Source organism: Oncorhynchus mykiss, chromosome 30, assembly GCF_013265735.2.
Source record: "Oncorhynchus mykiss isolate Arlee chromosome 30, USDA_OmykA_1.1, whole genome shotgun sequence".
Lineage (NCBI taxonomy): Eukaryota > Metazoa > Chordata > Actinopteri > Salmoniformes > Salmonidae > Oncorhynchus > Oncorhynchus mykiss.
In genome coordinates, this window is record NC_050570.1 from 3,954,572 (window position 1) to 3,969,053 (window position 14,482).

General features: G+C 47.7%; 2 protein-coding genes across 7 annotated transcripts in view; one reads left to right on the forward strand and one right to left on the reverse strand.

The window, feature by feature from the left end:
• Positions 1–14,482, reverse strand: part of LOC110515904 (myelin regulatory factor-like) — a 110,282-nt gene that overhangs the window by 5,113 nt on the left and 90,687 nt on the right. For all 6 annotated transcript variants that reach the window (XM_036968500.1, XM_036968502.1, XM_036968501.1 and 3 more), the window contains exons 17-19: positions 3,626–3,777; positions 897–967; positions 686–802 (exon numbers count right to left, since the gene is read on the reverse strand). In XM_036968500.1, coding sequence (XP_036824395.1) covers positions 686–802; positions 897–967; positions 3,626–3,777 — 340 coding nt within the window. The remainder of the gene's footprint in view (positions 1–685; positions 803–896; positions 968–3,625; positions 3,778–14,482) is intronic.
• The window catches only part of LOC110520937 (transmembrane protein 80), a 114,439-nt gene continuing 103,618 nt past the window's right edge, over positions 3,662–14,482 (forward strand). Inside the window, exon 1 of the mRNA XM_036968530.1 lies at positions 3,662–3,799. The gene's annotated coding sequence lies outside the window, so the exon portion shown is untranslated. The remainder of the gene's footprint in view (positions 3,800–14,482) is intronic.

Here is a 14,482-nt window from a genome sequence, read left to right on the forward strand (position 1 = left end):
GGGTTATGCACAGGTCATGTATGGGTCATGCAAGGGTTATGTATAGGTTACATATGGGTTATGTATGGGTTATGTGAGAGTCATGTATGGGTTAAGTATAGGTTACATATGGGTTATGTAAGGGTTAAGTATGGGTTATGTAAGGGTTACATATGGGTTATGAAAGAGTTATGTATGGGTCATGTAAGGGTTATGTATGGGTCATGTATAGGTTACATATGGGTTATGTATAGGTTACGTATGGGTCATGTAAGGGTTATGTATAGGTTACATATAGGTTACATATGGGTTATGTAAGAGTCATGTAAGGGTTATGTATGGGTTATGAGTGGATTATGAGTGGATTATGAATGGGTTATGGATGGATTATGAGTGGATTATGAATGTGTTACGTATGGGTTTTGTATGGGTCATGTATGGGTTATGACTTGGATATGAATGGGTTATGAGTGGATTATGTATGGGTCATGTATAGGTCATGTAAGGGTTATGTATGGGTCATGTAAGGGTTACGTATGGGTCATGTATGGGTTATGTATGGGTCATGTATGGGTTATGTAAGGGTTATGAATGGGTCATGTATGGGTTATGAATGAGTTATGTATGGGCTATAGGTTATGAATGAAGTGAAGGTATGGGTTAATCTTTTCGTTTGGTGTGATAGGACAGAAGGGTGTGTTCTTACCCGATGTAGATTGGTTGTTGCTTGGCGACAGAGCAGTTGCTGATTGGTTGTTTGTAGCAGTTGTAGGCGGGCAGCAAGCTGCAGGATTGGACAGTGAAGAAGAGGGCGGGACGGTATCTGTACAGAACAGATACGACAGTTATTCAAGACACTGTCAAATGTAATGAAGTAGGCTGCCATTGATTCATGTGTCCCAGTGTGTGTCGCTGACCTGGAAGTGTCGGGGTGGTGGATCGAGGACCGGAGGCCGTCCTTCTGGATGATCCCACTGCAGACCTGGACCTGAGGGATGTCAGAACATTTTAACCTTTATTAATTTAACCAGGCAAGTCAGTTAAGAACAAATTCTTATTTTCAAATGACGGTCTAGGAACAGTGGGGTTAACTGCCTGGTTCAGGGGAACAGTGGGTTAACTGCCTGGTTCAGGGGAACAGTGGGTTTAACTGCCTGGTTCAGGGGAACAGTGGGTTTAACCGCCTGGTTCAGGGGAACAGTGGGTTTAACCGCCTGGTTCAGGAGAACAGTGGGTTTAACCGCCTGGTTCAGGGGTAGGACGACAATTTTTTTTTTACCTTGTCAGCTCGGGGGATTTGATTTAGCAACCTTTCAGTTACTGGCCCAATGCTCTAACCACTAGGCAAACCTGCCACCCCTTTACAGTACAGTCAGAGAGAACACAGAGAATAGAATAGAATAGAAAATAATAGAATAGAATAGAATAGAATAGAAAAGAATAGAATAGAATAGAATAGAATAGAATAGAAAAGAAACGAATAGAATAGAAAAAAATAGAATAGAAAAGAATAGAATAGAATAGAAAAGCAGAGACAGCATCAGGTGGGGGGGCTGAATAAATAATGTGAAGTCAGAAATCAGAAAATGTACCTCTAACCTTATTCTTTCACAAAGCATTTGTCTGTTTCGGCCTACTGCATGCACATGTGTCTGTATAGGCCTACTGCATGTACATTTGTCTGTTTTGGCCTACTGCATGTACATGTGTCTGTATAGGCCTACTGCATGTACATTTGTCTGTATAGGCCTACTGCATGTACATTTGTCTGTATAGGCCTACTGCATGTACATTTGTCTGTTTCGGCCTACTGCATGTACATTTGTCTGTATAGGCCTACTGCATGTACATTTGTCTGTATAGGCCTACTTCATGTACATGTGTCTGTATAGGCCTACTGCATGTACATTTGTCTGTTTCGGCCTACTGCATGTACATTTGTCTGTATAGGCCTACTTCATGTACATGTGTCTGTACAGGCCTACTACATGTACATTTGTCTGTTTCAGCCTACTGCATGCACATTTGTCTGTATAGGCCTACTTCATGTACATTTGTCTGTACAGGCCGACTGCATGTACATTTGTCTGTTTCAGCCTACTGCATGTACATTTGTCTGTATAGGCCTACTGCATGCACATTTGTCTGTACAGGCCTACTGCATGGATATGTGTCTGTATAGGCCTACTGCATGTACATTTGTCTGTACAGGCCTACTGCATGTACATTTGTCTGTTTCAGTCTACTGCATGTACATGTGTCTGTATAGGCCTACTGCATGTATATGTGTCTGTATAGGCCTACTGCATGTACATTTGTCTGTACAGGCCTACTGCATGTACATGTGTCTGTTTTGGCCTACTGCATGCACATGTGTCTGTATAGGCCTACTGCATGTATATGTGTCTGTATAGGCCTACTGCATGTATATGTGTCTGTATAGGCCTACTGCATGCACATTTGTCTGTATAGGCCTACTTCATGTACATTTGTCTATATAGGCCTACTGCATGTACATTTGTCTGTACAGGCCTACTGCATGTACATTTGTCTGTTTGAGCCTACTGCAGGTACATGTGTCTGTTTTGGCCTACTGCATGCACATGTGTCTGTATAGGCCTACTTCATGTACATGTGTCTGTATAGGCCTACTGCATGCCAATGTGTCTGTATAGGCCTACTGCATGTACATTTGTCTGTATTGGCCTACTGCATGTACATGTGTCTGTATAGGCCTACTGCATGTACATTTGTCTGTATAGGCCTACTGCATGTACATGTGTCTGTATAGGCCTACTGCATGCCAATGTGTCTGTATAGGCCTACTGCATGTACATTTGTCTGTATAGGCCTACTGCATGTACATTTGTCTGTATAGGCCTACTGCATGTATATTTGTCTGTATAGGCCTACTGCATGCACATTTGTCTGTATAGGCCTACTGCATGTACATTTGTCTGTATAGGCCTACTTGTAATGTCCCAGACTGGACTGGCAAGCAAGTCAACCTACAGTACAGTATTAAAAGTCAACAGTAGAAATTAGTCATGACCTCTTGAGACGCAGGCAAAGAAACGCCCTTATCACAAACCTACAGTACAGTATTAATCAAAGATAAGAGAATGGGAGGGTGAGAGGGGAAAGGGGGGAGAAGGAGAGAAAGGGAGAGAGATAAAGAGAGAGAGAGAGAGAGAGAGAGAGAAGGGAAGGGAAGGGAAAGACAGTGAGGAAGAGGGAGAGAGAGAAGGGAGAGAGAGAGACAAGGGAGAGAGAGAGAAGGGAGAAGGGAGAGAGAGAGAGAGAGAGAGAGAGAGAGAAAGGAGAGACAGAAAGAGAGAGCGAGGAAGAGAGAGAGAGAGAAGGGAGAGAGAGAGAGAGAGAGAGAAGGGAGAGAGAGAGACAGATTGAGGAAGAGAGAGAGAGAGAGAGTATAGAGAGTATATATATGTATATGATTGAGGTATCTCATGTAGTGTATATGATTGAGGTATCTCATGTAGTGTTAATAATTGAGGTATATCATGTATATGATTGAGGTATTTCATGTATATGATTGAGGTATCTCATATAGTGTAGATGGTTGAGGTATCTCATGTACAGGTACGTCTAATGTACTGTGTCTGCCTGATGAGAACAGCATACATACTCAGCCTTCTCAGAGACGTCGGCTCGGTGGTGCAGTGTCAACACGTACAGGACGGACATGGAGATGACACTGAAGGTCATGACGACGACGAGAGCCAGAATGATTCCCTGCATCACCCTGTGGCTGATACAGCCCTGCTCTGGGGTCAGACTCTGGAACCAAACAGAGCTACAGGTTAGAATCACACACTGATACAGCCCTGCTCTGGGGTCAGACTCTGGAACCACACAGAGCTACAGGTTAGAATCACACACTGATACAGCCCTGCTCTGGGGTCAGACTCTGGAACCACACACTGATACAGCTCTACTCTGGGGTTAGACTGTGGAACCACACACTGATACAGCTCTACTCTGGGGTTAGACTGTGGAACCACACACTGATACAGCCCTGCTCTGGGGTCAGACTCTGGAACCACAAAGAGCTACAGGTTAGAACCACACACTGATACAGCCCTGCTCTGGGGTCAGACTGTGGAACCACACAGAGCTACAGGTTAGAATCACACACTGATACAGCCCTGCTCTGGGGTCAGACTCTGGAACCACACACTGATACAGCTCTACTCTGGGGTTAGACTGTGGAACCACACACTGATACAGCTCTACTCTGGGGTTAGACTGTGGAACCACACACTGATACAGCTCTACTCTGGGGTTAGACTGTGGAACCACACACTGATACAGCCCTGCTCTGGGGTCAGACTCTGGAACCACACAGAGCTACAGGTTAGAATCACACACTGATACAGCCCTGCTCTGGGGTCAGACTGTGGAACCACACAGAGCTACAGGTTAGAACCACACACTGATACAGCTCTACTCTGGGGTTAGACTCTGGAACCACACAGAGCTACAGGTTAGAACCACACACTGATACAGCTCTACTCTGGGGTTACACTGGAACCACACACTGATACAGCTCTACTCTGGGGTTACACTGGAACCACACACTGATACAGCCCTGCTCTGGGGTTAGACTGTGGAACCACACACTGATACAGCTCTACTCTGGGGTTACACTGGAACCACACACTGATACAGCCCTGCTCTGGGGTTAGACTGGAACCACACACTGATACAGCTCTACTCTGGGGTTACACTGGAACCACACACTGATACAGCCCTGCTCTGGGGTTAGACTGTGGAACCACACACTGATACAGCTCTACTCTGGGGTTACACTGGAACCACACACTGATACAGCCCTGCTCTGGGGTTAGACTGTGGAACCACACACTGATACAGCTCTACTCTGGGGTTAGACTGTGGAACCACACACTGATACAGCCCTGCTCTGGGGTCAGACTCTGGAATCACACAGAGCTACAGGTTAGAACCACACACTGATACAGCCCTGCTCTGGGGTCAGACTCTGGAACCACACACTGATACAGCTCTACTCTGGGGTTAGACTGTGGAACCACACACTGATACAGCTCTACTCTGGGGTTAGACTGTGGAACCACACACTGATACAGCCCTGCTCTGGGGTCAGACTCTGGAACCACACAGAGCTACAGGTTAGAACCACACACTGATACAGCCCTGCTCTGGGGTCAGACTGTGGAACCACACAGAGCTACAGGTTAGAATCACACACTGATACAGCCCTGCTCTGGGGTCAGACTCTGGAACCACACACTGATACAGCTCTACTCTGGGGTTAGACTGTGGAACCACACACTGATACAGCTCTACTCTGGGGTTAGACTGTGGAACCACACACTGATACAGCTCTACTCTGGGGTTAGACTGTGGAACCACACACTGATACAGCTCTACTCTGGGGTTAGACTGTGGAACCACACACTGATACAGCCCTGCTCTGGGGTCAGACTCTGGAACCACACAGAGCTACAGGTTAGAATCACACACTGATACAGCCCTGCTCTGGGGTCAGACTGTGGAACCACACAGAGCTACAGGTTAGAACCACACACTGATACAGCTCTACTCTGGGGTTAGACTCTGGAACCACACAGAGCTACAGGTTAGAACCACACACTGATACAGCTCTACTCTGGGGTTACACTGGAACCACACACTGATACAGCTCTACTCTGGGGTTAGACTGTGGAACCACACACTGATACAGCTCTACTCTGGGGTTACACTGGAACCACACACTGATACAGCCCTGCTCTGGGGTTAGACTGGAACCACACACTGATACAGCTCTACTCTGGGGTTACACTGGAACCACACACTGATACAGCCCTGCTCTGGGGTTAGACTGTGGAACCACACACTGATACAGCTCTACTCTGGGGTTACACTGGAACCACACACTGATACAGCCCTGCTCTGGGGTTAGACTGTGGAACCACACACTGATACAGCTCTACTCTGGGGTTAGACTGTGGAACCACACACTGATACAGCCCTGCTCTGGGGTCAGACTCTGGAATCACACAGAGCTACAGGTTAGAACCACACACTGATACAGCCCTGCTCTGGGGTCAGACTCTGGAACCACACACTGATACAGCTCTACTCTGGGGTTAGACTGTGGAACCACACACTGATACAGCTCTACTCTGGGGTTAGACTGTGGAACCACACACTGATACAGCCCTGCTCTGGGGTCAGACTCTGGAACCACACAGAGCTACAGGTTAGAACCACACACTGATACAGCCCTGCTCTGGGGTCAGACTGTGGAACCACACAGAGCTACAGGTTAGAATCACACACTGATACAGCCCTGCTCTGGGGTCAGACTCTGGAACCACACACTGATACAGCTCTACTCTGGGGTTAGACTGTGGAACCACACACTGATACAGCTCTACTCTGGGGTTAGACTGTGGAACCACACACTGATACAGCTCTACTCTGGGGTTAGACTGTGGAACCACACACTGATACAGCTCTACTCTGGGTTTAGACTGTGGAACCACACACTGATACAGCCCTGCTCTGGGGTCAGACTCTGGAACCACACAGAGCTACAGGTTAGAATCACACACTGATACAGCCCTGCTCTGGGGTCAGACTGTGGAACCACACAGAGCTACAGGTTAGAACCACACACTGATACAGCTCTACTCTGGGGTTAGACTCTGGAACCACACAGAGCTACAGGTTAGAACCACACACTGATACAGCTCTACTCTGGGGTTACACTGGAACCACACACTGATACAGCTCTACTCTGGGGTTACACTGGAACCACACACTGATACAGCCCTGCTCTGGGGTTAGACTGTGGAACCACACACTGATACAGCTCTACTCTGGGGTTACACTGGAACCACACACTGATACAGCCCTGCTCTGGGGTTAGACTGGAACCAGACACTGATACAGCTCTACTCTGGGGTTACACTGGAACCACACACTGATACAGCCCTGCTCTGGGGTTAGACTGTGGAACCACACACTGATACAGCTCTACTCTGGGGTTACACTGGAACCACACACTGATACAGCCCTGCTCTGGGGTTAGACTGTGGAACCACACACTGATACAGCTCTACTCTGGGGTTAGACTGTGGAACCACACACTGATACAGCCCTGCTCTGGGGTCAGACTCTGGAATCACACAGAGCTACAGGTTAGAACCACACACTGATACAGCCCTGCTCTGGGGTCAGACTCTGGAATCACACAGAGCTACAGGTTAGAACCACACACTGATACAGCCCTGCTCTGGGGTCAGACTCTGGAATCACACAGAGCTACAGGTTAGAACCACACACTGATACAGCTCTACTCTGGGGTTAGACTCTGGAACCACACAGAGCTACAGGTTAGAACCACACACTGATACAGCTCTACTCTGGGGTTACACTGGAACCACACACTGATACAGCTCTACTCTGGGGTTACACTGGAACCACACACTGATACAGCCCTGCTCTGGGGTTAGACTGTGGAACCACACACTGATACAGCTCTACTCTGGGGTTACACTGGAACCACACACTGATACAGCCCTGCTCTGGGGTTAGACTGTGGAACCACACACTGATACAGCTCTACTCTGGGGTTAGACTGTGGAACCACACACTGATACAGCCCTGCTCTGGGGTTAGACTGGAACCACACACTGATACAGCTCTACTCTGGGGTTACACTGGAACCACACACTGATACAGCCCTGCTCTGGGGTTAGACTGTGGAACCACACACTGATACAGCTCTACTCTGGGGTTAGACTGTGGAACCACACACTGATACAGCCCTGCTCTGGGGTCAGACTCTGGAATCACACAGAGCTACAGGTTAGAACCACACACTGATACAGCCCTGCTCTGGGGTCAGACTCTGGAACCACACACTGATACAGCTCTACTCTGGGGTTAGACTGTGGAACCACACACTGATACAGCTCTACTCTGGGGTTAGACTGTGGAACCACACACTGATACAGCTCTACTCTGGGGTTAGACTGTGGAACCACACACTGATACAGCTCTACTCTGGGGTTAGACTGTGGAACCACACACTGATACAGCCCTGCTCTGGGGTCAGACTCTGGAACCACACAGAGCTACAGGTTAGAATCACACACTGATACAGCCCTGCTCTGGGGTCAGACTGTGGAACCACACAGAGCTACAGGTTAGAACCACACACTGATACAGCTCTACTCTGGGGTTAGACTCTGGAACCACACAGAGCTACAGGTTAGAACCACACACTGATACAGCTCTACTCTGGGGTTACACTGGAACCACACACTGATACAGCTCTACTCTGGGGTTACACTGGAACCACACACTGATACAGCCCTGCTCTGGGGTTAGACTGTGGAACCACACACTGATACAGCTCTACTCTGGGGTTACACTGGAACCACACACTGATACAGCCCTGCTCTGGGGTTAGACTGGAACCAGACACTGATACAGCTCTACTCTGGGGTTACACTGGAACCACACACTGATACAGCCCTGCTCTGGGGTTAGACTGTGGAACCACACACTGATACAGCTCTACTCTGGGGTTACACTGGAACCACACACTGATACAGCCCTGCTCTGGGGTTAGACTGTGGAACCACACACTGATACAGCTCTACTCTGGGGTTAGACTGTGGAACCACACACTGATACAGCCCTGCTCTGGGGTCAGACTCTGGAATCACACAGAGCTACAGGTTAGAACCACACACTGATACAGCCCTGCTCTGGGGTCAGACTCTGGAATCACACAGAGCTACAGGTTAGAACCACACACTGATACAGCCCTGCTCTGGGGTCAGACTCTGGAATCACACAGAGCTACAGGTTAGAACCACACACTGATACAGCTCTACTCTGGGGTTAGACTCTGGAACCACACAGAGCTACAGGTTAGAACCACACACTGATACAGCTCTACTCTGGGGTTACACTGGAACCACACACTGATACAGCTCTACTCTGGGGTTACACTGGAACCACACACTGATACAGCCCTGCTCTGGGGTTAGACTGTGGAACCACACACTGATACAGCTCTACTCTGGGGTTACACTGGAACCACACACTGATACAGCCCTGCTCTGGGGTTAGACTGTGGAACCACACACTGATACAGCTCTACTCTGGGGTTAGACTGTGGAACCACACACTGATACAGCCCTGCTCTGGGGTTAGACTGGAACCACACACTGATACAGCTCTACTCTGGGGTTACACTGGAACCACACACTGATACAGCCCTGCTCTGGGGTTAGACTGTGGAACCACACACTGATACAGCTCTACTCTGGGGTTAGACTGTGGAACCACACACTGATACAGCCCTGCTCTGGGGTCAGACTCTGGAATCACACAGAGCTACAGGTTAGAACCACACACTGATACAGCCCTGCTCTGGGGTCAGACTCTGGAATCACACAGAGCTACAGGTTAGAACCACACACTGATACAGCCCTGCTCTGGGGTCAGACTCTGGAATCACACAGAGCTACAGGTTAGAACCACACACTGATACAGCTGTACTCTGGGGTTACACTGTGGAACCACACACTGATACAGCCCTGCTCTGGGGTCAGACTGTGGAACCACACACTGATACAGCTCTACTCTGGGGTTAGACTGTGGAACCACACACTGATACAGCCCTGCTCTGGGGTCAGACTCTGGGATCACACAGAGCTACAGGTTAGAACCACACACTGATACAGCCCTGCTCTGGGGTCAGACTCTGGAATCACACAGAGCTACAGGTTAGAACCACACACTGATACAGCCCTGCTCTGGGGTCAGACTCTGGAATCACACAGAGCTACAGGTTAGAACCACACACTGATACAGCTGTACTCTGGGGTTACACTGTGGAACCACACACTGATACAGCCCTGCTCTGGGGTCAGACTCTGGAACCACACAGAGCTACAGGTTAGAACCACACACTGATACAGCTCTACTCTGGGGTTACACTGGAACCACACACTGATACAGCTCTACTCTGGGGTTACACTGGAACCACACACTGATACAGCCCTGCTCTGGGGTTAGACTGTGGAACCACACACTGATACAGCTCTACTCTGGGGTTACACTGGAACCACACACTGATACAGCCCTGCTCTGGGGTTAGACTGTGGAACCACACACTGATACAGCTCTACTCTGGGGTTAGACTGTGGAACCACACACTGATACAGCCCTGCTCTGGGGTTAGACTGGAACCACACACTGATACAGCTCTACTCTGGGGTTACACTGGAACCACACACTGATACAGCCCTGCTCTGGGGTTAGACTGTGGAACCACACACTGATACAGCTCTACTCTGGGGTTACACTGGAACCACACACTGATACAGCCCTGCTCTGGGGTTAGACTGTGGAACCACACACTGATACAGCTCTACTCTGGGGTTAGACTGTGGAACCACACACTGATACAGCCCTGCTCTGGGGTCAGACTCTGGAATCACACAGAGCTACAGGTTAGAACCACACACTGATACAGCCCTGCTCTGGGGTCAGACTCTGGAATCACACAGAGCTACAGGTTAGAACCACACACTGATACAGCCCTGCTCTGGGGTCAGACTCTGGAATCACACAGAGCTACAGGTTAGAACCACACACTGATACAGCTGTACTCTGGGGTTACACTGTGGAACCACACAGAGCTACAGGTTAGAACCACACACTGATACAGCCCTGCTCTAGGGTCAGACTGTGGAACCACACAGAGCTACAGGTTAGAACCACACACTGATACAGCTGTACTCTGGGGTTAGACTCTGGAACCACACACTGATACAGCTGTACTCTGGGGTTAGACTCTGGAACCACACACTGATACAGCTCTACTCTGGGGTTAGACTCTGGAACCACACACTGATACAGCTCTACTCTGGGGTTAGACTGTGGAACCACACACTGATACAGCTCTACTCTGGGGTTACACTGTGGAACCACACACTGATACAGCTCTACTCTGGGGTTAGACTGTGGAACCACACACTGATACAGCCCTGCTCTGGGGTCAGACTGTGGAACCACACACTGATACAGCTCTACTCTGGGGTTACACTGTGGAACCACACACTGATACAGCTCTACTCTGGGGTTAGACTGTGGAACCACACACTGATACAGCCCTGCTCTGGGGTCAGACTGTGGAACCACACACTGATACAGCTCTACTCTGGGGTTACACTGTGGAACCACACACTGATACAGCTCTACTCTGGGGTTAGACTGTGGAACCACACACTGATACAGCTCTACTCTGGGGTTAGACTCTGGAACCACACAGAGCTACAGGTTAGAATCACACACTGATACAGCTCTACTCTGGGGTTACACTGTGGAACCACACACTGATACAGCTCTACTCTGGGGTTAGACTGTGGAACCACACACTGATACAGCTCTACTCTGGGGTTACACTGTGGAACCACACACTGATACAGCTCTACTCTGGGGTTACACTGTGGAACCACACACTGATACAGCTCTACACTGGGGTTACACTGTGGAACCACACACTGATACAGCTCTACTCTGGGGTTACACTGTGGAACCACACACTGATACAGCTCTACTCTGGGGTTACACTGTGGAACCACACACTGATACAGCCCTGCTCTGGGGTTAGACTGTGGAACCACACACTGATACAGCCCTGCTCTGGGGTTACACTGTGGAACCACACACTGATACAGCCCTGCTCTGGGGTTAGACTGTGGAACCACACACTGATACAGCCCTGCTCTGGGGTTACACTGTGGAACCACACACTGATACAGCCCTGCTCTGGGGTTACACTGTGGAACCACACACTGATACAGCCCTGCTCTGGGGTTAGACTGTGGAACCACACAGAGCTACAGGTTAGAACCACACACTGATACAGCCCTGCTCTGGGGTTACACTGTGGAACCACACACTGATACAGCCCTGCTCTGGGGTTACACTGTGGAACCACACACTGATACAGCCCTGCTCTGGGGTCAGACTGTGGAACCACACAGAGCTACAGGTTAGAACCACACACTGATACAGCCCTGCTCTGGGGTTACACTGTGGAACCACACACTGATACAGCCCTGCTCTGGGGTTACACTGTGGAACCACACACTGATACAGCCCTGCTCTGGGGTTAGACTGTGGTACCACACACTGATACAGCCCTGCTCTGGGGTTATAATATAATTATAATAATTATAATGTATATTATTCATAATACCTGATAGTTATAATATATGTTAATCAAAATATGTATAAATTATAATATATGTTAATCATAATATGTATAAATTATAATATCTGTTAATCACAATATATATAGTGGGGCAAAAAAAGTATTTAGTCAGCCACCAATTGTGCAAGTTCTCTCACTTAAAAAGATGAGAGGCCTGTAATTTTCATCATAGGTACACTTCAACTATGACAGACAAAATTATTATTTTTTAAATCCAGAAAATCACATTGTAGGATTTTTTATGAATTTATTTGCAAATTATGGTGGAAAATAAGTATTTGGTCACCTACAAACAGACTCTCACAGACCTGTAACTTCTTCTTTAAGTGGCTCCTCTGTCCTCCACTCATTACCTGTATTAATGGCACCTGTTTGAACTTGTTATCAGTATAAAAGACACCTGTCCACAACCTAAAACAGTCACACTCCAAACTCCACTATTGCCAAGACCAAAGAGCTGTCAAAGGACACCAGAAACAAAATTGTAGACCTGCACCAGGCTGGGAAGACTGAATCTGCAATAGGTAAGCAGCTTGGTTTGAAGAAATCAACTGTCGGAGCAATTATTAGGAAATGGAAGACATACAAGACCACTGATAATCTCCCTCGATCTGGGGCTACACGCAAGATCTCACCCCGTGGGGTCAAAATGATCACAAGAACGGTGAGCAAAAATCCCAGAACCACACGGGGGGACCTAGTGAATGACCTGCAGAGAGCTGGGACCAAAGTAACAAAGCCTACCATCAGTAACACACTACGCCGCCAGGGACTCAAATCCTGCAGTGCCAGACGTGTCCCCCTGCTTAAGCCAGTACATGTCCAGGCCCGTCTGAAGTTTGCTAGAGAGCATTTGGATGATCCAGAAGAAGATTGGGAGAATGTCATATGGTCAGATGAAACCGAAATATAACCTTTTGGTAAAAACTCAACTCGTCGTGTTTGGAGGACAAAGAATGCTGAGTTGCATCCAAAGAACACCATACCTACTGTGAAGCATGGGGGTGGAAACATCATGCTTTGGGGCTGTTTTTCTGCAAAGGAACCAGGACGACTGATCCGTGTAAAGGAAAGAATGAATGGGGCCATGTATCGTGAGATTTTGAGTGAAAACCTCCTTCCATCAGCAACGGCATTGAAGATGAAACGTGGCTGGGTCTTTCAGCATGACAATGATCCCAAACACACCGCCCGGGCAATGAAGGAGTGGCTTCGTAAGATTAATTTCAAGATCCTGGAGTGGCCTAGCCAGTCTCCAGATCTCAACCCCATAGAAAATCTTTGAAGGGAGTTGAAAGTCCGTGTTGCCCAGCAACAACCCCAAAACATCACTGATCTAGAGGAGATCTGCATGGAGGAATGGGCCAAAATACCAGCAACAGTGTGTGAAAACCTTGTGAAGACTTACAGAAAATGTTTGACCTCTGTCATTGCCAACAAAGGGTATATAACAGTATTGAGATAAACTTTTGTTATTGACCAAATACTTATTTTCCACCATCATTTGCAACTAAATTCATAAAAAATCCTACAATGTGATTTTCAGGATTTTTTTCTCTCATTTTGTCTGTCATAGTTGAAGTGTACCTATAATGAAAATTACAGGCCTCTCTCATCTTTGTCAGTGGGAGAACTTGCACAATTGGTGGCTGACTAAATACTTTTTTGCCCCACTGTATATACAGTGCCTTGAGAAAGTATTCGGCCCCCTTGAACTTTGCGACCTTTTGCCACATTTCAGGCTTCAAACATAAAGATATAAAACTGTATTTTTTTGTGAAGAATCAACAACAAGTGGGACACAATCATGAAGTGGAACGACATTTATTGGATATTTCAAACTTTTTTAACAAATCAAAAACTGAAAAATTGGGCGTGCAAAATTATTCAGCCCCTTTACTTTCAGTGCAGCAAACTCTCTCCAGAAGTTCAGTGAGGATCTCTGAATGATCCAATGTTGACCTAAATGACTAATGATGATAAATACAATCCACCTGTGTGTAATAAAGTCTCAGTATAAATGCACCTGCACTGTGATAGTCTCAGAGGTCCGTTAAAAGCGCAGAGAGCATCATGAAGAACAAGGAACACACCAGGCAGGTCTGAGATACTGTTGTGAAGAAGTTTAAAGCCGGATTTGGATACAAAAATATTTCCCAAGCTTTAAACATCCCAAGGAGCACTGTGCAAGCGATA